General features: G+C 55.6%; 7 protein-coding genes across 7 annotated transcripts; 3 read left to right on the plus strand and 4 right to left on the minus strand.

The window, feature by feature from the left end:
• Positions 1-379: 379 nt before the first annotated feature.
• On the plus strand, positions 380-2,186 carry PG985_002771 (uncharacterized protein; the record flags this gene model as incomplete). Its single annotated transcript, XM_066822540.1, has 4 exons — positions 380-658; positions 763-1,130; positions 1,246-1,598; positions 1,666-2,186. The coding sequence occupies 4 exons, from the start codon at positions 380-382 to the stop codon at positions 2,184-2,186; spliced, it is 1,521 nt and encodes a 506-aa protein (XP_066689972.1).
• A 1,459-nt stretch (positions 2,187-3,645) lies between these two features.
• Positions 3,646-6,481, minus strand: PG985_002772 (multicopperoxidase; the record flags this gene model as incomplete). The annotated part of the gene is made up of 8 exons (XM_066822541.1): positions 3,646-3,871; positions 3,938-4,133; positions 4,197-4,223; positions 4,310-5,656; positions 5,716-5,818; positions 5,869-5,977; positions 6,039-6,122; positions 6,177-6,481. The coding sequence occupies 8 exons, from the start codon at positions 6,479-6,481 to the stop codon at positions 3,646-3,648; spliced, it is 2,397 nt and encodes a 798-aa protein (XP_066689973.1).
• A 1,731-nt stretch (positions 6,482-8,212) lies between these two features.
• Positions 8,213-9,030, minus strand: PG985_002773 (haloacid dehalogenase; the record flags this gene model as incomplete). Its single annotated transcript, XM_066822542.1, has 2 exons — positions 8,213-8,772; positions 8,862-9,030. 2 exons carry the CDS (start codon positions 9,028-9,030, stop codon positions 8,213-8,215), a joined length of 729 nt encoding a protein of 242 aa, XP_066689974.1.
• A 2,299-nt stretch (positions 9,031-11,329) lies between these two features.
• On the plus strand, positions 11,330-12,229 carry PG985_002774 (uncharacterized protein; the record flags this gene model as incomplete). Its single annotated transcript, XM_066822543.1, has 1 exon — positions 11,330-12,229. One exon carries the CDS (start codon positions 11,330-11,332, stop codon positions 12,227-12,229), a length of 900 nt encoding a protein of 299 aa, XP_066689975.1.
• A 202-nt stretch (positions 12,230-12,431) lies between these two features.
• Positions 12,432-15,461, minus strand: PG985_002775 (uncharacterized protein; the record flags this gene model as incomplete). The annotated part of the gene is made up of 2 exons (XM_066822544.1): positions 12,432-14,817; positions 15,064-15,461. 2 exons carry the CDS (start codon positions 15,459-15,461, stop codon positions 12,432-12,434), a joined length of 2,784 nt encoding a protein of 927 aa, XP_066689976.1.
• Positions 15,462-16,790: 1,329 nt separating this feature from the next.
• PG985_002776 (S-adenosyl-L-methionine-dependent methyltransferase) lies at positions 16,791-18,337 on the plus strand (the record flags this gene model as incomplete). Its single annotated transcript, XM_066822545.1, has 7 exons — positions 16,791-16,866; positions 16,929-17,366; positions 17,395-17,633; positions 17,704-17,740; positions 17,810-17,917; positions 17,983-18,058; positions 18,118-18,337. The coding sequence occupies 7 exons, from the start codon at positions 16,791-16,793 to the stop codon at positions 18,335-18,337; spliced, it is 1,194 nt and encodes a 397-aa protein (XP_066689977.1).
• A 201-nt stretch (positions 18,338-18,538) lies between these two features.
• On the minus strand, positions 18,539-20,140 carry PG985_002777 (uncharacterized protein; the record flags this gene model as incomplete). Its single annotated transcript, XM_066822546.1, has 7 exons — positions 18,539-18,999; positions 19,068-19,132; positions 19,195-19,293; positions 19,365-19,383; positions 19,443-19,566; positions 19,647-19,895; positions 19,994-20,140. The coding sequence occupies 7 exons, from the start codon at positions 20,138-20,140 to the stop codon at positions 18,539-18,541; spliced, it is 1,164 nt and encodes a 387-aa protein (XP_066689978.1).
• Between the last annotated feature and the right edge of the window lie 873 nt (positions 20,141-21,013).

Consider the following 21,013-nt stretch of genomic DNA (forward strand, 5'->3'; position numbering starts at 1 on the left):
CACGCTACATATTCGTGACAGCAACCGACGCTCTTTCTAGTCCCTCCTTTTGTTTCGGCCGGCTCCAATTAGAAACATTTTGCACCAAGGAAACTGCCATCTCAACGACAGCAAAACCCACACCTCGAACGAACCCGGCTTTCACGCACGACTTGCTAATTACCTAACACCACCGTCCTGCCCACCTTTCGAATCAAGGCAATCAACCGACTGACCGCGATCGAGACATACGACGAGCAAACCTGGGTCGAAGCCCTTTTCGGCCAGTCCAGAGTCACATACAGCGTTACCCACAAATCCTGTTACGAACTGGACCCATCCGCCCGCCCAAAATAGTTGCCCTTCTAGAAAGCGACACGCGACTAAAATACCTGGAATCATGGCTGGGGAAGATGGCGGAGGCGGCGGAAGCGGTGCTGGCCATGCCGGTGGTCCTGCTGGTCCTGCTGCTGGCCCTGGCGGCGCCCATGCCTCGAGTGGTGACCATGTCCCGGCTCCCATCGTCACGAGCGGCGAAGCCATGGACATAAAGAAACAAACCTCACATACATCTGGCGTCCTTAATGGCCAAGACGACGAGTTCCCCCTATCACCACGCGTCCATACACCGAATCCCTTTAGCCGCAAGAACACCAGTATGGATATTGACGACTACTTTGTAAGTCACAGCTCTGAGACATCCACGCCTGCACTTACACGGGAGGGAACAACCTCCGCTCTCTGCACTTTGACGCCCAGCTAACCATCGTCGCCGTCTTTTAGTCTGGTCCTCGCGACCTGCAGAAGCACTCGAAATGGCCGCTCTTCCTGCAGATGCACGGCTCCATCCTGCCCAAGATGGTCGTGCCGCTGCTCTGGGTCGGGGCCTGGTCGTCCATCATCACGTGGCTGTCGCTGTCGGAAAGGATTCCGGGGGTCAACCTGAGTATTAGTTCCATTCTGCTGACCGTCACCGGTTTCGTCGTCGGTCTGGGTCTCAGCTTCCGCAACTCGACCGCCTACGAGCGATATGCCGAGGGCCGTCGCTACTGGAGTCAGCTCACCTTGACTTGCCAGTCCCTTGCCCGCGTCTACTGGGTCAACACCAAGGAACGTGAGCAGTGCAGCAAGGAGGATCTTCTGGCCAAGATGTGAGTTTGCTGGTCTTTCCTTCTACTACCATTGACTTGCTGGGTGCCTTCGAGCTCTCAGCTTTGTTCACACTTGTGCCGCGCAGCAAACTGACCAACCTTGCGACCACAACAGCACCGCCCTCAACCTCTTGACCGCCTTCGCCGTCGCGCTCAAGCACAAGCTGCGCTTCGAGCCCTACACCTACTACGAGGATATCGAGGACTTGGTGGCACACCTTGAGACGTACGCGCGCAGCGCCACACAGGACGACGACGTCTTCAAGCCCAAGAAGCCGAATGTCTTCAAGGTTGTAGGCGAGCACCTCGGCATCTCCTTTGCCGCCTCCAACCCGCGCAAGATCATCAAGAAGGCCCAGAGCCCCCTTGGCAACCTGCCCCTCGAGATCCTGACCTACCTCGCCGCCTACACCGACGAGATCATCGGCAACGGCCAGCTGCCCATCCCCATGACCCAGACCATGGCCTGTAAGTGTCCCTCCCATCTACGCAGTAGTTCGTCTGGCCAAGACTGCTCAACTAACATTGGCACCAGACAACGGCATGCAAGCCCTCAACGACGTCATGACCGGCACCGAGCGCGTCCTGACGACGCCCCTGCCGCTGGCCTACACCATCTCCATCTCGCAAATCACGTGGGCGTACGTGATGCTGCTCCCCTTCCAGCTGCTCAAGGACCTGAAGTGGGTGACGATCCCGGCCGCCGTGTGCGCGTCCTACATCATCCTGGGCCTCCTCTTCATCGGGCGCGAGATCGAGAACCCGTTCGGCAACGACGTCAACGACCTGCCCCTCGAGCTTTACTGCCAGCAGATCGTGCAGGACCTCGAGACCGTCTCGGCCCGCCCGCCCCCGCGCCAGAGCGACTGGGTCCAGCACCCGCGCAACAAGCTGCTCTTCCCCTACAGCGAGTCTGGCTACCGCGTCTGGGCCGGCCGCTCCGAGGCCGCCATCCGCCAGGCCCTGCGCAGCCGCCCCCACGCCCAGTACGAGAAGGAGACGGTCAACAGCACCGCCACCACGGTCAAGGTCGAGGACGGCACCGACCGCGTGTAAGCGGGCTGGATGGCAACTCATCGACACTTCCCCTTGGCTCGCGCGCTAAAGCAGCAGCACTGCTTATACTTGACGCTTTAAGGGGATCGTGGGGTCGGTGGTCGACAGGTGCGACTCTGGGTCGGCGTGCGACTTCAGGATTCATGCATCACCAGACACGTGAGTCGGCTATCGGTCAGCCCAGCGCCATCTTTTCCTTGCTTCTCGTGGCATTTTCGATTTGAGCGATAGCGTTGCGATACTTGCATCAGTCATCAATTCTCGGTTTCTTTAATTCAAGTGGTCTGGAGACCATTTCACTCTCTCTCTCTTCTCTGGTAGTTATTCGGTTGGAAGGCAAAACGGAAAATTGGACATAGCAGCAAAATTTGAAAGGTTTGGCGATCATTTGGAGGAGGTTTGGGGCGCGTAAACTTTTTAGATCGGACAATGGGATTAAAACTGATTCTGGCACTGTTGCTGTATATACATCACCCAATAAACAGAAGCTCAGTATTAAAATATCAAAGCTGATATTAAGATTGGATTTGAAAATGCAGTTTAGAATTTATTGTGCTTGCTTGCCATGGTCATATGGAAAGTTGAGAGGTCCGAAGGGTGAACTTCTAACTGGATAGGCTAAACGTTTCTCGACACACGAAACAGAGCCGCGGGGCAAAAAGCTAAATCTCTACGAAAGAGCAAGTAGCAGACGCCCTCCAACCGTCTCGCTGTCTTCGCGGCCCAGGCATGCGCGCGACTAATCATCACATGGCCCCTGACACTCGAGACAGAAAATAGGCAAAAAAGACAAAAAACGAAATTGTCTGATTGAATCAGACGCATCAGGAATTGAGCCCGATGCGGGGGTCGAACCCGCAGCCTTGAGATTAAGAGTCTCACGCTCTACCGATTGAGCTAACCAGGCAGATGGATTCGTTTGTTGTTGAAAGAAATGCAAGTTATGGTGGATTATGTAGAAAAACTTGCTTGTGGGAAGATGAGAAAAAGGTAAGGCACGACCGGCAGCCGAGCCAAACTGTTGGTGGGGAAGGGGGTCGTGGGGATAAAACCTGATTCATATTAGCTGATTGGCCAGCCAGCCACATGGCAACTGCAACATCTGAACACCCAAACTGTGCAGCATCATCATCAATCAAAAGACGACCCGACATTCTGTAAAGAAATGTCCGATTTGCAGTATTGTCAATGAAGGACGGGTATTATGTTATGCTTATGATCTATGTACTATCTAATTAAAAGTAAAAAGGAGAATGCAGCTAAGCTAGCTAGTATGTGTCGTAATCGGTACATGCATGTTCAACCTTGAAAAGGACAAGGGAAAACAAGCATATACACGTCGTCAAGAGAGCGTCGCCCCCGGTTCCCAATGCCTTCCCACCCGAATATTAGTCAGAGATTTTCCCTCTGTTATTAGTGTGCCAGGTAAAGCTTGGATCAAGTGTAGTCGCAATTTTCTTTATGTGTAGGGGTTCGCTCCCGGTCGGCAAGTGTTGGGGTCGGAGCAGCACGATGTCTTCCAGTCGTTGAAGCCGCCGCCGTTGGGCATCTTGAAACCGCACTGGTCCCACACAGCTTGGCCGACCTTGTGGTTGTTCCACTTGCCGTCATCGGGCGAGTCGACGATGAGGGTGCCAGCCATACCTGTGATGGAATGGAAATCATTGTGACAATGCAGGAACCAGCTGTTGAGGGGGATAGTTAGTCACTGATGTGAAAAGTTGGCGCTGCAGGGAAAGTAAAGCACTTACGCGCCGGGGTTGTTGGCCTTGATGGCAATGATGGAGTACGTCTTGGCGTTGATGAAGATGGTATCACGACGGAGAGGATTGTCGGGCATGGCGATGCGTCCGGATCGAAGATCATCGGCCGTGGGCAGGCCAACATCAGTGGAGTTGAAGCGATCTACCGGTGCCAGTGCTGGGTCTTCTTTGCCAACGTGGAGAACTAGTTACTGTTAGCTTGTGGCTCGGTGTGCATGTGTGGGTGATGAGGGACAGTAGAACTTACCTTGGAAATCATGGCCGTGCAAATGGACTACAGTTGAGGATGTGTTAGTGACCATTGTCGTAGCGTGGGTGGGTGGGGCGAGTGCGGGTGCGGGTGCGAGTGTCTTGACTTACATGGATGGGGACCGGTCTCAGAACCAACGATGAAGAAAACGTTGGTGCCCTTCTTGGCATACCAGGTGTTGTTCGTGCCATACGCTGCGTCGAGATCTTGACCCGAAGCCATGTTGACGTCCGGGCAATATTCCCTGGACTGTGTCTGTCGCAGCAGGAGCGGCACTTCGGGGACCTCCCAGTCCTTGTCGTTCATGTTGCCGAATCGCAGGGCTCCCGGGCGCGCCGTGAGGCGGACGTCGATAACAATGGAGTTGTCGTCGAACACGATGCGGGGCTGGGCATCCTTGGGCTGCATCTTCCCGCTCGTGGCCCAGTTCTCAGTCAGCTGTTGGCTCTCGTCTGCAGCGTGGGCTGGCAGGTTGAGTAAGCTCTGGCGACGATCGTCCTGGTATCGCACGTAGCACGGCTTGCTTGTGTCCTTGCAGAAAGGTGTGGGGCGGAAATACGGCGCTGGGACCTGGCCGTCTCCGAGGTCGAAGCGAGCCGTTGCCATGAGGGCGTAGTTCCATCCGCTGGCTTCCGTCTTCTTCTTAGTATCGTCGCCCTTCTCCTGGTTCTGAGCCTCCTTGTCGTTGCCCTTGTCATCCTTATCACCGGCCTTGCCGTCTTTATCGCCGCTCTTGTTGTCTTTCGCGGCAGGCTTCTTGTCTTCGGCCACATCTCTATCGTCATACTTGTTGTCTTTCCCCTTGCCCTTCTGGGGGAATCCGTTGCCGTTGTTGTTGTTTCCCTGGCCGAAGTTATTGCCGTTGTTGTTGTTACCTTGACCAAAGTTGTTGCCGTTGTTGTTTCCCTGGCCAAACTGGTTGCCATTGTTGTTGCCCTGGCCGAAGCCCTGGCCGCCGTTCTGAGCTTGACCGGGGCCCTGAGGCTGACCGGCACCTCCCCAGCCGCGCTTGGCGTGCCCATGACCGATGCCACTGCCCATGCCGAAACCGTTGCCGACTTGGGAGCGTTCGCTCTTGCCCGCCTGAGGTCGACCGCTGCGGAATCCGGGTCCAACATTCCTGTCCATACCAGAGGGGAAACTGTTCATCTGCTGACACGAATTTCCCGAGTACTGGTCGGGGTCCAGGACGGAGTGGATGTTGAAACTTTTGTCCGACTTGACGAGCACACTGTAGCGCTGACCGGGATGAACCTGGAGAGACTTCACCCTGGCGTCATTGGTGTTCTGAAACGGCACACCATCGGCCTCGATGACGGTCATCTCGACATCCGCATTGTCTGCGAAGACGTAAAAGGAGGAAGATGCCGACATGTTGATGATCCGAACTCGCATGTTCTTGGATTTCTTGGCTTTGTACGTGTGAGTGCCGCTGAGGTCGTCATGCACAATAGCATCTAAGAAGTTGGCATGTTAGTGTCGCCCTTAACTCTGTTCGAGGGCTTTAGCAACTTACTATCAGGCGGGATTTCCATTCCGCAAAGTGTGTACTCTTGATAGTCGAAGCAGCATCTGCCGGTCTTGAAATCGGCCTCAACATCCGCCATGGATTGATGCCACTGAGTATTGTTAGCTCAGTATTAGTCGGCTGGAAGATTCAAAGGCTTACGTTGTCGCTGATGTCCATTACATAGTCAGACTGGGCATCGTAACCGTAATACGCTGGCTCGTCCGCGGATCGTACGATAAGTGGTGACCGTAGGCCATATGGATATTGCCTAGGATAGATGTTAGAGCTTGCTGACTAAGGGTAGGTTGCACAACAGTATATAAGCTTACCCTGAATGATGACTGTGGACCCAGAATGTGCCAACTTGTGTGACATCCCACGTATATACTTGCTTTCCTCCTTGTTTGATATCACTGTAAGATACGTTAGTAATCAGAACACAATAGGCGGCAGAATTACAGTCTTACCATTGTGTTACTCCCACAGGGCCATCTTGTAAGTTGGCGTCCTGCTGGAAGAAACCGTGTGCATGTACCGACACGCCGTCAGCCACCCCCTTGAACGGGTCGTTGACGACAGTCAAGACAATCCTATCGTGCTGGTCCACCTCGATGGACTCTGGTGGCCATTTTCCGTTTATGAGAATTGTTTTCTTCGCCGTCCCGGGGATGGGTTCGTAGGTCAGGTTCCAGTGGAAGTTCCTGACGGCGGCCAAGACTTCTCCAGGCAGGAGCAAGCCCAGGGCCAATGCCTTCTTCGTGGGGAAATGCATGATGTTTGACACTCTTCTCTAGAGATGGTGAACAGAGAAACGAATGGGGGCTGGTTTGACACGTCGACAAAAAGAAAGCCCGGAATTACTTCTTTAAAGTACCCACGAGGTGGCTCCTTCTCGCCACCATGTGCTGCATAGTGGTGTGAAACAAGGACATGGGGGTGGTCGGGACTCTGGCAAGTCGGCCTCCGTCTTTCTGTGAAGGCAGAGACCGATGATGCCACCAGAGATCCTGCTGGGTTGCCCTGAACGTGCCGAGAAAGGTTATATCTGGGGGCGTCCCCAGTTGCGGAGCCCTTGTCGCAGACTCAATGCCGCGGCATCGATGCATGCATGCATGGGGAGAGGCCCCGGGTGTCCATCGAAGTATTGGCAAGTCTGCCATACGAACCGCTTTGGTTTTGGACAGACGTCTTCAACAGTTCGTCCTCAGCAATCAGTCGGGTTTAATGATCGTTCTAGACTCTCGCCCGTGGCTTGCATGTGGTCATGGACGTTATTGACGATCATTGTCACTGCGGTGAAACGTGTTGGCTGGTCGAGCCAAGCAAGCAATGTCCCCCACGACAGGCCAGCCTCCCGAGTTCCGACTGCGAGCCGTCCATTGCCGTGTTGACTAGACCACCACCCGCTGAGCCCTAACCTTCATCAAAGGATGCCGGGTGGAGAAGTCAACAACCTAAACGTCCGGACGATCCAGAAAGTGTCTTGAACTCAATCGAGAGCTAGCCTGCTTTTGGTCTCCGTATGGCATCCGATCAACAAACATCTCCTCGACTTTTTCCAAATGGAATCGATTCCGGACGAATTCCAGCGATTGACACGAGCCACACAATATGACCGGACAACTGACAAGGCCTCCATTCCAGCTACGGCATCACAGCCGCGTGTCTCGGTTGCCCTGTCAGGTGGTACGGGCCCCTTCGTCAACAACCACCGCCTTTGTCACTGTCGTCATCGGAGGAACCAGCCGCTTTTACATAGCTAATCGATCCGGCTCCCAATACGGGGGTCACCCGGTTGCCAATAACTCAGTTGGGGGGGTAGTACCCCAGATGCTGTCTGATGTTTTCACATCGAACCACTTGACTTTGAGCGGAAGCAAGGTCCAACCCATTGGGCCAGAGGTGGGTAGCGCGGGTAACAGCGAACAAATTCTGTCGCATGGGTTTCCCCGTGTTGTTGTGCCTGTTTGCCATCCAATGGTCGATCTGATATCCAACGAGGCGGCTGGATTCTGCGGTCCAGGCTGCACCAGACTGCCAGTTGCCGAGGACGAAAACTTCCGACCAATGTCTTACTTTGCTCACCCCTCGTACGTATTGGGAGACTCAACAGGCTCCGCAACCTCCCATTAGGTTCGCAGGTACCACTGGATAACTCGTGCATATGCAGTAAAATGTATGACCGACGTTGAATGGTGCATTGGTCGAGTAGTGAGCCATCGCCAGCCGGGACAAGGTCGAACCCAACGCCGAGTCGCCGACTGTGTACGGCACGGTACATGAAGATAGTCGCAGGTGAAGCACCAGGGTTTTCTCCATGTGACGTTGCTAATGGATGGGAGAGAATTTGAGACAACTGCCACCTCTTGACGATCGGACGAAGGGGGTTGGGGTCATTTGACATTTGAATATTGCAACCTCCTCGGGCGAGAGCGCAACCAGAAGATTGATGGTGCCATGAGTGGCAAATTGCTAAGCTATGCCGAGAAACCTATGAGGATAATTACGAGCTGTTGGTCGTGGAGAGGATAGTCTTCACAGCTTCCTCGACACCGGAGGCCACAATGGTAGGTCGGCTAGTCTCGTCCAGACGATCAATCCATCCTTTGCCGGGCCGATCAATGAAAGCCGCATTCAAGCCTGCAGCTCTGGCACCGGCGATGTCAAAGGGATTCGCGCTCACGACCCATACGTCTTCCTTGCTTCTCTCCCTGTCGACCTGCTTGATCAAGTGCGCATATACTCTCTGATCTGGTTTGTAAGCCTTGACGTTCTCCACCGTGACTAGCGATTGGAACAAGTCCGCGTGGGGACCCAGGTCCGGGGACGACTTGATAGAGTTGCCCACCATGGCGTCCGTGCCGTTCGAGAAGACGTAGACGTCGACCAGATCGCTCTTCTCTCGCAAGAGGTTCAGCGCCGGCGACACCTCCGGGAAGGCGTGCAGCCTATCGTAGGCCTTCATGAGGTCATTGGCATCCCGCTCCGAGATGTCGAGCGCATGCTCGGCCAATGCGTGTTTCAACGCACTGTGCGTGATCTCACTGAAGGGTCTGTACTGGCCTGATCGACCCAAAGAAGCAGCGCATCGCGTGAGTTACGTACGTCCTTGCGAATGGTGAAGATGCAGAAAACATTCTGTCGGGACTCACCCATGCAGTTGATTCTCCAGGTGTATTCGAGTTGGTACTGACGCCATAGCGCAGCAAGGGTCTTCGCCTGCTGCTCGCCATAAAGCTTGGCCAGTTCGTGGGCGATTGACTCTGTGGACAGCAGGGTCCCGTACAGGTCGAAGGCAATGACGATTTTACTGGCGACCATTCTCATTCTCAATTGCTTCGATGAAGGCTTCGATGAAGTGCATTTGGGAAAAGGTAGACGTCGAGATGGTAGAGCAGAGCGCTCGATTCAGTTCGAAAAACGTCACATCCCCGTAAATTACTGGGCTGGCTGACGGGCGCGGTTGCGGGGTTCACAGCCAAACAGCCTAAATGACGGGCCCTCCAGCGATTGCAACAGAACTCAATGAAACGGTTAAATTTTCTCCCCGCGCTGTTTCAATTATCTCACGACAACATTACCTACATGTAGGTACGTATACCTAGGTCAGCCAGCCATCCATCAACTGATGATGGAAGAAGCTCTTCTTCCAGGACGAAAAGTTTAATCGCGTATGGCAGCTATGGTCAACCGAGACTGCTAGGATCGACAAGAAAGACCGGATGAGTCCAGTGGCTTTTTCCTAGTATGCACTATTGATCATGCTCAGAGACATCAGCTCCCGAGCGAGGTCGTTCTTGCCTTGGAGCTTGTCAAACTAATAACTTTATATTTTTGGAATGAATGAAAGAATTTTTCAACCAATAACAGGTTTCTACCATCGCACTTCACAGGCCTCGTGGCGTCCAATCATGGCTGTTCGCGTTGGATGGCCGAAATGAAAATGGATCAGTTCTTGAAACAGTTCTTTGACCACGAACGCCTCAGTCGATCAATATTCAACAGAATTGACGAGATCAAGACGGCCATCAGTGTTTGTATCTGGAGTATAGATTTACATTCGAGTGTGCGATCGATGAGGTCCCCGTTCCTGTTCGTCCATGAGAAAAATCATATTCCCTGGCTTCGCTCAGGTTCATGAGGCCACCGCTTCCTATACCCTCATGCAGTCGTGCCAAAGGTATCCTTATGTTTTCGGCGCCATTTCCCCATTGCCCCGGCGGTTCAGGCTTCTCAGCAAGTAATTGGAAGACGTCGGGACGCAGGTCGCCGTGCTTGACCCGCGAGATGTGCCGAAGACTATGTCGGTCCAGAAGTCCCGCTGCTGCAGCGGGATGTTGCCCATCAATATGATCCTTTCATGTGGCTGGACCACCACGCGGTGCCTGATTCCATTGGGAGATATTACCTTCATCAAATTCTTCCCGGGAAAGTTTTATGAATACAAATTATGACAAGAAAAGTGACGATGGCCTAGTTTCGTGTGGTCTTCGGGCTGAATAAGGATACTTGATGTCGACTTTCCAGAGCACAACAAGTCGGTGGGACGCTCTTTCACGCCCCATACCGAGCCAGCTTACAACACATTAGGACATGTCAACAGTCTTCCCTCGCGTGTTTGACACTGCCTTAGTACTGGGGGATAGGGGTTCACTCTTGCCGGCGAACCCAGTGCAGTAGAAGCACCCGATCCATCAACGATAGCCGGTCCCATACCAAATCCGAAGCGCTCTTTTCAACATGGATCTGTGTTCGGAAGGCCAGGATACCTACCGTCTATCTTTGTACAGGACTATTCAGGGTTGCTCCGTGTCCCCTCTCCGCCACCTGGCCACGAAGGTCTCGTCTAAAGCATTGCGGGACCAATCCGGCTTATCGGCCACGGCGTTTATCAATGCCATCATAACAAGCTCACGAGTTTGTAACTGGTATCTATCACCCAAGCCACATATGCCAACATGGTCTGTGAAAGAGGTGCCGGACAATACCAGTCAATCGACTGCACGTCAACGTAGAAATGGGGTAAGTCTTGAGCTCCGACATGAGCTATTCAACGATCTAGGCGACTCAGCTGGCGGTACTATATTGATCTGGCGAAAGTCATGTGACAATGAAGAAGGAAGGAAGAGTGGTTTTAATCTGTTCAGAACCCTGTTCCCGTAGCAGGAGGCAAGCAACCATATTGCTGCCTGTCTGATGGATTTCTGCTCGGCGAGAGCGTTGAGGTGCTCCGTCCCCTGCAACTGGGCGGCACAGTCCAGCATCACACCAAGCACATCACAACAGCTTGCACGAGCTGTGCTCTACAGAACATGAGACTTAGAGTACGCTCCGGTTGTATCTACCATAAAAGCAAGAAATATATGTCCAGAGGAGCTTCAAAAGATTGTTGCCTCTTCTTAGGCGCAAGAGCCCCGAAGTGATATTATGCGGGGATAGTTTTCAGCTCTTCATGGTGGAGTGGCAACTGGAGACCCCGCCCCCACCAAAACCTAACATGCTTTACTCACTAACGACCCGACTTCAATGCGTCACCTGCCTTTCCTTGATCGATCCATCAAGTATCACAAAATCTGGCCTCCTATCCCCTACACTCGTGCTGACCCAACATGTAAAAGGCATGGCGACGGAGTTGGAGCCAGGGCAAGACCATCAGAAGAATTTTGACGCCTTCCGGGACTGTCTGGCCACCGTCCTCATCGAAAAGGTCTCCAAACCCCAGCCGAAGGCCAGACGCCGAGCCAAAGCTACAACCTTGTCCCGTCCCGCGCCTGTCTCTGCAGCTGCGACGCACCCCAACACCGCGGTCGTCGGGACGTCGGGATCTAGCCACCATAACTCACTGCACAGCACGGCGCATGATGCCACCGACGGCGGCGACACTGCCACCGCCGCCGAAGACCTCGCGGATTTCGTAGACTACATCGCCACCGAGCTCTACACCAGCCTCCCGCCCGACCTGCAGACCCTGGACCACTACCTCTGGAAGCAGGACCAAAAGGACGACGGGCCCCTGCAGTCGCGCTACGCCCTACCCCTGACCAGCAACGACGTCTCGGGCAGCATCCTGCTTCCGAACCTAGACCCCTCGGTCGCTGAGTCTCTTCACGCATACGGACTGCTCAACGAAGGAACATCAGAGGACTTGTCTACACTCCTCGCGCCCGTACTGACGTCGCTGCTCGAGACTGTAACAGCAGCCCCGCCGCCGCCCTCGGCCACCAAGCATGCCGCCCAGGAGGCCGGCTGCGAGCTGTGCGGCCGCGACTGGGTGCCCCTGACGTACCACCATCTAATCCCGCGCTTCGTGCACGCCAAGGCGGTGAAGCGCGGCTGGCACAAGCCGGAGGACCTGCAGAACGTCGCCTGGCTCTGCGCCGCCTGCCACCGCGCCGTCCACCGCTTCGCCTCCCACGAGGACCTCGCGCGCTACTACTACACCGTCGACCGCCTGCTCGAGCAGGACGAGATTGTGCAGTTTGCCAAGTGGGTCGCGAAGATGCGGTGGAAGGGGCGATGAAAGAAACTCAATGGTAGTGTCCTCACTATTCCCGCTTGGAAGTCAATACTACATCAAATGTGTCATCACTGACTGCACGCGACCTTTGAGCGTCGATACTTGTTCATCGAATTATTTTGATCGCCGTCCATGGCAGTAAGCTCATGCACCCACTCTACAGCATGTCCATCTACCCATTCCATTTCTGTCCGGAAGTCCTAATCTAGCTGGGACTCATAGCCTCTGTGGACTCTGGCTGGATGTGCACAGGCACCGTGAACTCGTAGCTCTCCTTGGGCACGGGCAGCGTCTCAATGACGGCCGGCTCGCCCGTGAGCGCGAAATTGAACGTCAGGCTCCTGTCGTTGTCGAGCTCCAGCTTATAGTCGCCAGGGAAAATGGTCAGGTCGCCGTTCTCGTCGGCGCGGGCCAGCGAGCCAAGTGTGAGGGGAAGCTGGAGCAGGTTCCCGTCCCCGTTCCCGTTCCCGCCCCCGTTCCCGTTCCCGCCGGCCTCTAGGTCATGTAGCCGGTCGTACGACACCAGTACCTTGTTTGGCCGCGGCTCCGGTCCCGCGTTGCCGCTCGAGATGTACAGAAGCCCAACATAGTCTGAGACGCGCTCGCCGACGTTGGTCACACGCGCCGTCACCGTCGCGAAGGGCGCGATGTCGTTAAGCGCGCCACCCTCGGTGGTAGCGGCCGATATCAAATCAGCAATGGCGTACGACTCGTTAAGCTTCTTCTCCCAGGCGAAGTCGAAGCCGGTGTAGTGCAGCCCGTGGCCGAAGGGCACGACGGGCTCGCCCGTGTACCACATGTAGGTGCGGCCCGGGAACTTGGCCGTGGTGTTGGGCCGCAGGTCGATATCGAACATGCTGACTTTGTCGGCGTAGCTGGCGGGGTACTGCGTGATGGGCAGTCGGCCCGCGGGCGACTTCTTGCCGGTCAGGATGTCTAACAGAGCCGTGCCGCCGTCCTGACTAGGGTAGCCAGCCCAAAGCAGCGCGTTAACCCCCTTGTCTTCCAGGAGGGCCGAGTCTTCGACCTGGCCCGCGCCGAACTGCGCGACGACGAGCGGCTTGCCTAGCTTCGATAGTTCGCTTACGAGCTCCAGCTGATTGTCTGGCCACACGATGTTCTTGCGGTCCAGCGTCTCGTTCTCGATGCTGTTGTCGACGCCGCCGGAGTAGACGACCAGGTCCGACTTTTCGGCCGCCTCGAGCGCCGCGGCGAAGCCCGTCGTGTTGGTTCCGGTGATGGCTGTCCCGAGCGCGTAGTTCACCGTCCAACTCTGGTTGCCGCTCGCGAAAGCAATCAGCGGGCTGCGGAGGAAGGGCGCCTTGCCCGAGTAGTCGCCCTGCATCTGTGTCGTGGCGTTGGCGAAGGGCCCGATGAGCGCGACGGACTTGTAGCCGCTGCTCAATGGCAGAACCCCGTCATTCTTGATCAGAGTCATGCCCTCAACGGCCGCGCGGTACGCGAGCTCGGTCGCCTCCGCGGTCGCCACATCGGACCAGCCCAGGGCGCTGTGGGCGCCGCCATCAAAGTAGCCCACGGTGAATAGGGCCTTGTAGAGCCGCGTCAGGGCCTCGTCCATACGGGCCTCGGTGGTCTCGCCGTCGGCGAGCGATTCGTTGAGCTTCAAATACGAATTACCGCACTCGAGGTCCGTGCCCGCATTCAACGCAACCGACGCCGCCGCCTGCTCCGTGTCGGTGAAATTGTGCCACTGCCAGATGTCCGTCACGGCCGAGCAGTCCGACACGACGAAGTGATAGTCCTGCTGGTCGAAGCCCCAGTGCTCGCGCAGCACGTCCTGCAGCAGGTACGGGCTGGCGCACGTCGGCATGCCCCCGACGGCATTGTAGGAGCACATGATGGACCCGACGTGGGTGTCGCGCACGCACGTCTTGAAGGCGCTCAGGTAGTAGTCGGCGAGGTCCTGCTGGCTCGGGTTGTAGTTGTTGCCGTGGCGGCCGCTCTCGAGGTCATAGGCGGCGTAGTGCTTGCAGTTGGCGATGATGAGCTTGTCCTCGGGGTCCTCCCCCTGCAGGCCCGTCACGTAGTTCTGCACGTAGCGCCGCACCAGCAGCACGTCCTCGCCGGGCGTCTCCTGGCCGCGCCCCCACCGCGGCTCCCGGAACGGGTTCATGTTGGGCGCCCAGTAGTTGAAGCCCGAGAAGCCGTGGTTGGCAAAGGCGCGGCCCTCGGCCCCGACCACGTCCCCGACGGCCCGCATCAGCGCGTCGTCGAAAGAGGCCGCCGTCAGGATCGGCGCCGGGAAGCTGGTCGCGTGGTTGAAGTCGCGCGGCGCCTTGGGGAACTGAACGCCTGGGGCCGACCCGACGCCGTGCGTAGCTTCACTCCACCACTCATGCGCGGGGAGGCCGAGGCGCGCGGACCCGGCGGACGCGTCGATTAAGTTCAGGATCTTCTCCTGCAGGGTGAAGTTTTGGACGAGTGCCGCGACGCGTTCCGAGATGGACTTGGAGGTGTCGCACACGGGGTGGCCGCAGAGAGGGTTGGTCTGGCATGCCGGCGGGTTCGGGGAGCTGTTGGTCCCGTCCGACGGCTCACCCTGGGGATTGGTGATCTGGTAGAGGGAGTTACTGAGCTCTGTTAGATGGCTTCATTTTGGATGGAGATACCCTCGGGTACCGACGTATATTGGCCCCCGCAGTAGAGCGAAGGTTCAATGGCACACTTTGAGCTGCATGCGCCGTCGCTAGCATTGGCTGCCCTGCTGTAGTCCGGGGTCGATCCGCAGAAGCATTGGCTGGTCGTTCGACATCGAGTCAGTATCGGCATACAACTGCATGATACCGTTTGAAGCATATGGCTGTCACCCAACTTACGTTCCGAAAATCATGCCGCTGAACCCGAACCCGCGCGAGCCACACCAATTGGCGCAGTACTGAGGGGTCATGGCAATGGTGCTGATCTTGGCCTCCCCGAGGATGCTCACGTTCGGGTCGCGGAAGCACCCAATATACTCCTTGGTCGCCTTGTACGGCGCCGCACCCGACCCGTCGCAGACGAACGGCTTGTCCTGGCCAACCGCCCCCGACGCTGCCGACAACAGCAGCGTCGCCAAGGCGGCTGGGGAACCCGGCTGCTTGACCATGGCTTCGACTTGGGCGTGGGGATGACGGAGGAGATGCGATGTATCGATTCCGGAGCTGTGTTGATGCTCTTGGGGAAGCGATAGTGCCTGCTGGAGTTGCAGGGCGACAACAAGGAAAGCACACAGCATCTTCACGGGCAGTGAGAGGACCTTGAGGCGATGTTTAAATAGCTGGCGGCCCTGCAGAACATGATCAACTCCAGATTACCAGCCGGAGAGGGTTGTTGTTGCCTCCGCTTTCCGGTAGAAAGCATGCAGCTAGATGGCTAGATCCGAGCGGGTAAATGTGAAGGTGGATAACCACTGCTCTAGGGCTGCCTGAAGGCCCACCCCTTAATGAAGACGGGTAGGTATATGGGCCAAGTCCCCTGAGAATGCTACAGTACGAGAGATCGCCCGACTTTGCTCGTTGGGGAAATGCGGAGAATGCGGGGAGCCAGAGGAGCGTCCCGTGTGTCTCACTCCACGAATCAAACTTCATCCCGATAAGCGAAGTACAACGGGTCTTGGTTTCTAGTCATTAATGAGAGCTGGGAATCTCGGTTCATTGCTAATGCTTGGCCTCGTTTATGCACGACTTGAGTGCCTCAGCACTACTGGAACCGAGCCGGCTGTCTAGCTCTGGGCCAACGTCACCTCATAAGTCTTGCCCCTCTCCAGATGAAACTCCAACACAACCGCACCAGTAACGGCGAGTGTGGCCTGCATATTCTCTCCAAACCATTGTTCATCTCGCCCGGCGGCCCCGCTGATCGTGCTGTTGCCGACCGACACACACACACGGCCCCTTCTCATTCCGATAGAACGCTTGCGCCGGCCAACCGGGCATGTCCGTCCCACCGTTGGCCCACCTCGAAGCCGTTCCGGGCCAGTGGCCCCCTTGTATTAGTCCCCATCACTGGACATGGACACCAAAGGCAAATCGGGCAAAAGAACAGTCTCCCCTCTAGCAGAGTTGGATGCGTCACAGTGCCACGTGATTGGGTCTGCGATCCGATGTTCTCCCCAGCTTGAGGTTAATAATTCATTTTAAGCTTAATTAATATCAACAAGGCAGTGCAGTCAGCATAAACACACTGATCCATAGAAATTGCTTTGTGTGCTACTCTCAAATGGGATATCCAAAAAAAAAAAAAGAAAAAAAAAAAAAAAAAAAAAATCAGTGGTGACTAGGATGTCTACTCAGGGGCTATGAGGCGAGTCGACGGAAATCAACTTGCTGTCCAAAACTTGCAGCGTGCTGCCAGTGATAATCCGTCAGCCTTCATGTGATGTTCAGTGTTTAGCAGTACCAAGTTTGTGGCAGAAACCTCAAGACAGTTCTGGTTGGGCGCAATACCGACGCAGTGGTCGACCCCTGTAATCCACCTTAACCGAGGATTAACAGACGAATGCAACACCACGTCGTAGATAAAAGGCCTCAGAAGGTCTTTCAACAGTCCCATCAACGAGAACGAAATGCCGGATTCACCGCCAGCAGACTGCGATCCACTCAAAGAGGAGGACAGGTCGGATCATGTGTCTTCAGAGCCTGGTTAGTGTTCCTTTCTGAGAATACGGTCCCACAACGGAACCGAAGTTCGATTTTGGTCCCAGCTGACAGCTCTCAAGGGGACACAGACCCGGAGCGCCATACTCCAAGTGACACTGTGCCAGTGATAAGTGGCTTCATGCCCGATGAGTTTCTACCTGAAGATCTCCCGGAAGTAGACCCAAGATACCTTGATCCGAACCTGGTCTCTGCCACCCAACTCCCCCAAAGTCAGACGGGAATACCGCAAATGCAGTGGGTGCCAGCTGAGGTCTACCGAGAACCTAGCAACTCCTCTGTCTTTGAGCCCGACTCGGTAGTAGGCGAATCCGGAAGCAAGACCGGCTGGACCTGCAGCACCAAGCCTTCAAAACGCTGCTTGGTGACAAACTGTGCTTGGCGCCGATCAAAGAGCCCCGACGCGTGCTCGATCTCGGCACCGGTACGGGCATATGGGCCATCGACTTCGGGTCGTCCCGCACCCTGCGGCGATTGCCCCCAAAGTACTGACAAACGATATCATCGGAACAGCCCGAGAGCATCCCAATTCTCATGTAATCGGGACGGACCTCAGCAAAATCCAACCTGAACATGTATTACCGAATGTGGAGTTCATCCGGGGAGATTGCGAGGACCAATGGGTCTTCCCCCACAAGTTCGACTACATCCACGGCCGCATGCTTTTCTCGTGCTTTGACGACCCGAGAGGCGTGATGGAACAGGCGTTCCGATTCCTCAACCCCGGGGGATGGATCGAATACATCGACGCAGTAAGACTGCCGAACGCGGCATATCAAACCCTGTCAGGGAGAGAACTCGCTAATTCCCCACACTGAACAGCAATCCGAAGTAGCGAGTATGGACGGCACGGCGGAGGGTAAGTAGCCCGCCCCATCAACCCGGAGCGCGTGCAGCATACTTGTATCCGAGACTGACAAGGCAGCAGGGACTACGATTCGGAGATGGGGAGAACTCCTGGGACAAGGACTGTCCCGCCGAGGGAGAGACCCCCTGGTCGTGAGCCACTACAAAGACTGGCTGCATGACATAGGTTGTCCGTGCTCATCACACTACCCCTTGCCGGCTTGGGGCTTTTAGACTAATAATCCATCACATCAGTTGTCGATATTGTAGAGCGGAAGATACCAGCGCCGCACGGAGGGTGGCCCAATAATCCAAGGCTAAAACTTGCTGGGTAATTGCCCCCTTATCTCAGTCGAGTGCATAGTTGCGAAAACCTGCTAACACGGACAGACGGTTTCTCGAGAGGGATACCTATGACGGCGCCAGGGGGATCAGCTTCGGCATACTCCGCGCGGCGGGGATGGATGCCACGGAGATCGACGAGTTGGTAGACCAGGTCCGAGTCGACCTCCTCGATCCGCATATCCACACCTATGTGTCTATACGATGTGTCTACGGTCGTAAGCCGTTTGAATGGGAGACGGCCGGGGGGTACTGTGTCGTAAGGTAAACATGTAGATAAAGGGAGTGCCTAGGACCCGTTCGCTTTCCTTTTTGCTGTTAAAATTGATTTGAAATTTGTTTACTAGCTAAATGAAACGGTATATGCAAGACAATTTTGTACGCCGGATGCTGCATTTGAAAACCCGACAGCAACATGCTCTCCCGTTAGACAGCTCGTAGCATAAAAGAGAAACCATATGATAATTATTTACACGTCGAGCCAATTATTGCCCTTGCCTTTCTTACTCATATCCTGCAGCTCAACGTCCAAGCTCGGCGTCGGGTTGAAAGCCACCCCCCTCGCGTCCGAGTTAATAATCCTCATCAGCTCCGCGCTCATGTCGCTCGTGCCTCGGTCGTGGCCGCCGCTCTGCAAGTCCCCCGTGCCAGCCCGCCGCACGCCCTGCGACTGCGAGTAAGACCGAGAGGGCCGCCGCACCGAGGAGTGCCTTGGCAGGGGCGGGTTCGTGTTGGTGCTCGTTGTGCCCAGGCTCTTGCTCCGGCTCCTGCCGTACGGGTCGGTGCGGGCGTTGCTGGCGTCGGCCGAGATGTAGCGCCCCGCCGAGGAGATGGCGTCGCGCAGGAAGGGCCGCAGGACGGGGATCGAGGCGGCGATGAGGGTCATGGCGATTTCGACGATGCTCCATATCTGGAGGTCGCCGCCGTTGTCTGCGAGTAGGTGGAGTCAGTCTCTAAGCACTGTTTGGGGACATTATGATAAGTTCTGGTAGGCTTACAGGAGAAGTCCTCGTTTCGCAGATTGTTGAGTTTGATAGTCTTGACGATTCCGGTGCCGGCAGCACTGGAGGAGAAACATGTATCAGTGCATTAGTCCAGAGTAGCAGAACTCGGGGGGGTACTTACAAAACCCCCAGACTCATCGCCACGCCTACGCCAATCTTTTCCTTGAACTTCATCTGTAGATTTACAAGGACCAGCCAGGGCACAAGGGCGAAGAAGAGACTAGATAGTCGAAAGTCAGTGCCCGAGTTCGTTGAAAGCAGAAGGTTCAAAGAAAGGACAAGTTCACGTACTCGCATGCCGCGGAATATGCTGCGCGGGCTCATTAGCTTCTTATATTCTGCCACATTGTGTCGAGGGACAGGACTCACCGGAGGCGGCCACGTCAACGCCAATGTGGATGTTCTCGTCCCAGCACACACCAGGAGTCATGGGGTCGATCGTCTTACTCGGCGGGTTGCAGCTGAAGTGGTTGACGAAGATACTGGCAATCAGCTGGAGCGAGGTAACTATAAGTCAGCATATGGTTCCCTGATCAATGCCTGCGGAAGGACCGGGCATGGAGAGACGCTTACGAAAGCATTCATTGTGGCCATAACGATGATGATGGTCCATCTCAGCCCCCCGGTTGTCATGCGCAACAGAGTGACTGCAAACGAGCTCTTGGACCAGGCCGCGCCCAGGATCAGCAAGGAGCCGTTAATAGCGCCGCGCAAAGACATTTGCACGACTTGCGGGTAGGTGAGCCTGAGCTCCGACGCGTGCTTCCCAAACCCATGGCTGATGTTTATGGAGATGAGAATGACGCAAACCAGTTGAATAGCCTGAAAACAATGTTGTTAAAGTCTCATTCTTAGACTCTGTAACCCAGTCGGCAGAAGAATCGATCAAAAAAGAGATGCCGCCGTCGGATGTCACATACCCAGGAGACAAGAGCGATGTAGTCGTCCCACCACAGCCCGCGATGGCGGGAAAGCTTGGCGTAGACTCTCAGGCCGAGGACGGTACCCGAGAAGGCAGCCAGGCCCCAGGAGACGCCGTCGATGAGCGGCCCGCGGTCGTCCACCATATCCAGTGCCGGCCGTTCGAGGGGGGAAGCCGTCCAGGGCAGAGAGGAGAAATGATCATATGAGAAAAGACCATGCCAGCGGTTGCTTTGCCACGAGGCATGAACCGGCTGTGCCGATAGCTTTAAAGATTCACCAGCAAGGCGGCCAGCTGCATGGTTCTCCACCTGGCCAATCCGTTTCAAGGGACCCGGCCCAAGGGCTCGTGGGAATCGCCAAGTCCAGATAGTAGCGGCCGGACTCGCGACTTGGGCCAATCGGGACAAACAGAAGAAATATGGGGCAAGGAGATCAGCTTGCACCATCCCTTCCTGTTGGTATTTCAGGGCGCTGCTGACAGCCCCGGCACTTCAGCTTACTCTCGGTAGAGTCGGCTGGCAGCATGATCGCTGCGTTGTCGATGCACCCGGGAGACTCGTACGAGAAGGTGGATAAGAGCGGATAGCAAACTCCATGGTCCGATCATGCTGGTGATGCAACCTAGCGGGGAAGATTGCCGTCTACATCGAAGCTTGCCATGCAACGACGATCGTCAAACATCGAAGGAAGGCATCAGGGGCCTAGTCCGGCAGCCGGTTTGGTCTAGCGTCGCCATCTGACCCCGTCTGGGACTAGAGCCGAGACTAGCAGCGCGGACCGCACACGCGACACCTGGCTCTCAATAGTAGTAAGGCCTGCCCTTGATGCTGTCGCCTGCTTTATTTCTTGTTCTTTCAAAGTCAGCTTGACCAGCCTCGTCCAGCCAGCTCATGCTAGCATGCAGAGTCAAACGTCTACCAACGCCATTGTGGGTTCTACTCGTCAATTAGATTGTTACCGCGGCTTTGATAGAAGACTAAGAAAAGAAAGGATGAACCGCCATCGTCAAGATCAAT

The sequence above is a fragment of the Apiospora marii genome (assembly GCF_038362585.1).
Source record: "Apiospora marii strain CBS 49790 chromosome Unknown utg000002l_segment0_segment0, whole genome shotgun sequence".
NCBI classification, from domain to species: Eukaryota; Fungi; Ascomycota; class Sordariomycetes; order Amphisphaeriales; family Apiosporaceae; genus Apiospora; species Apiospora marii.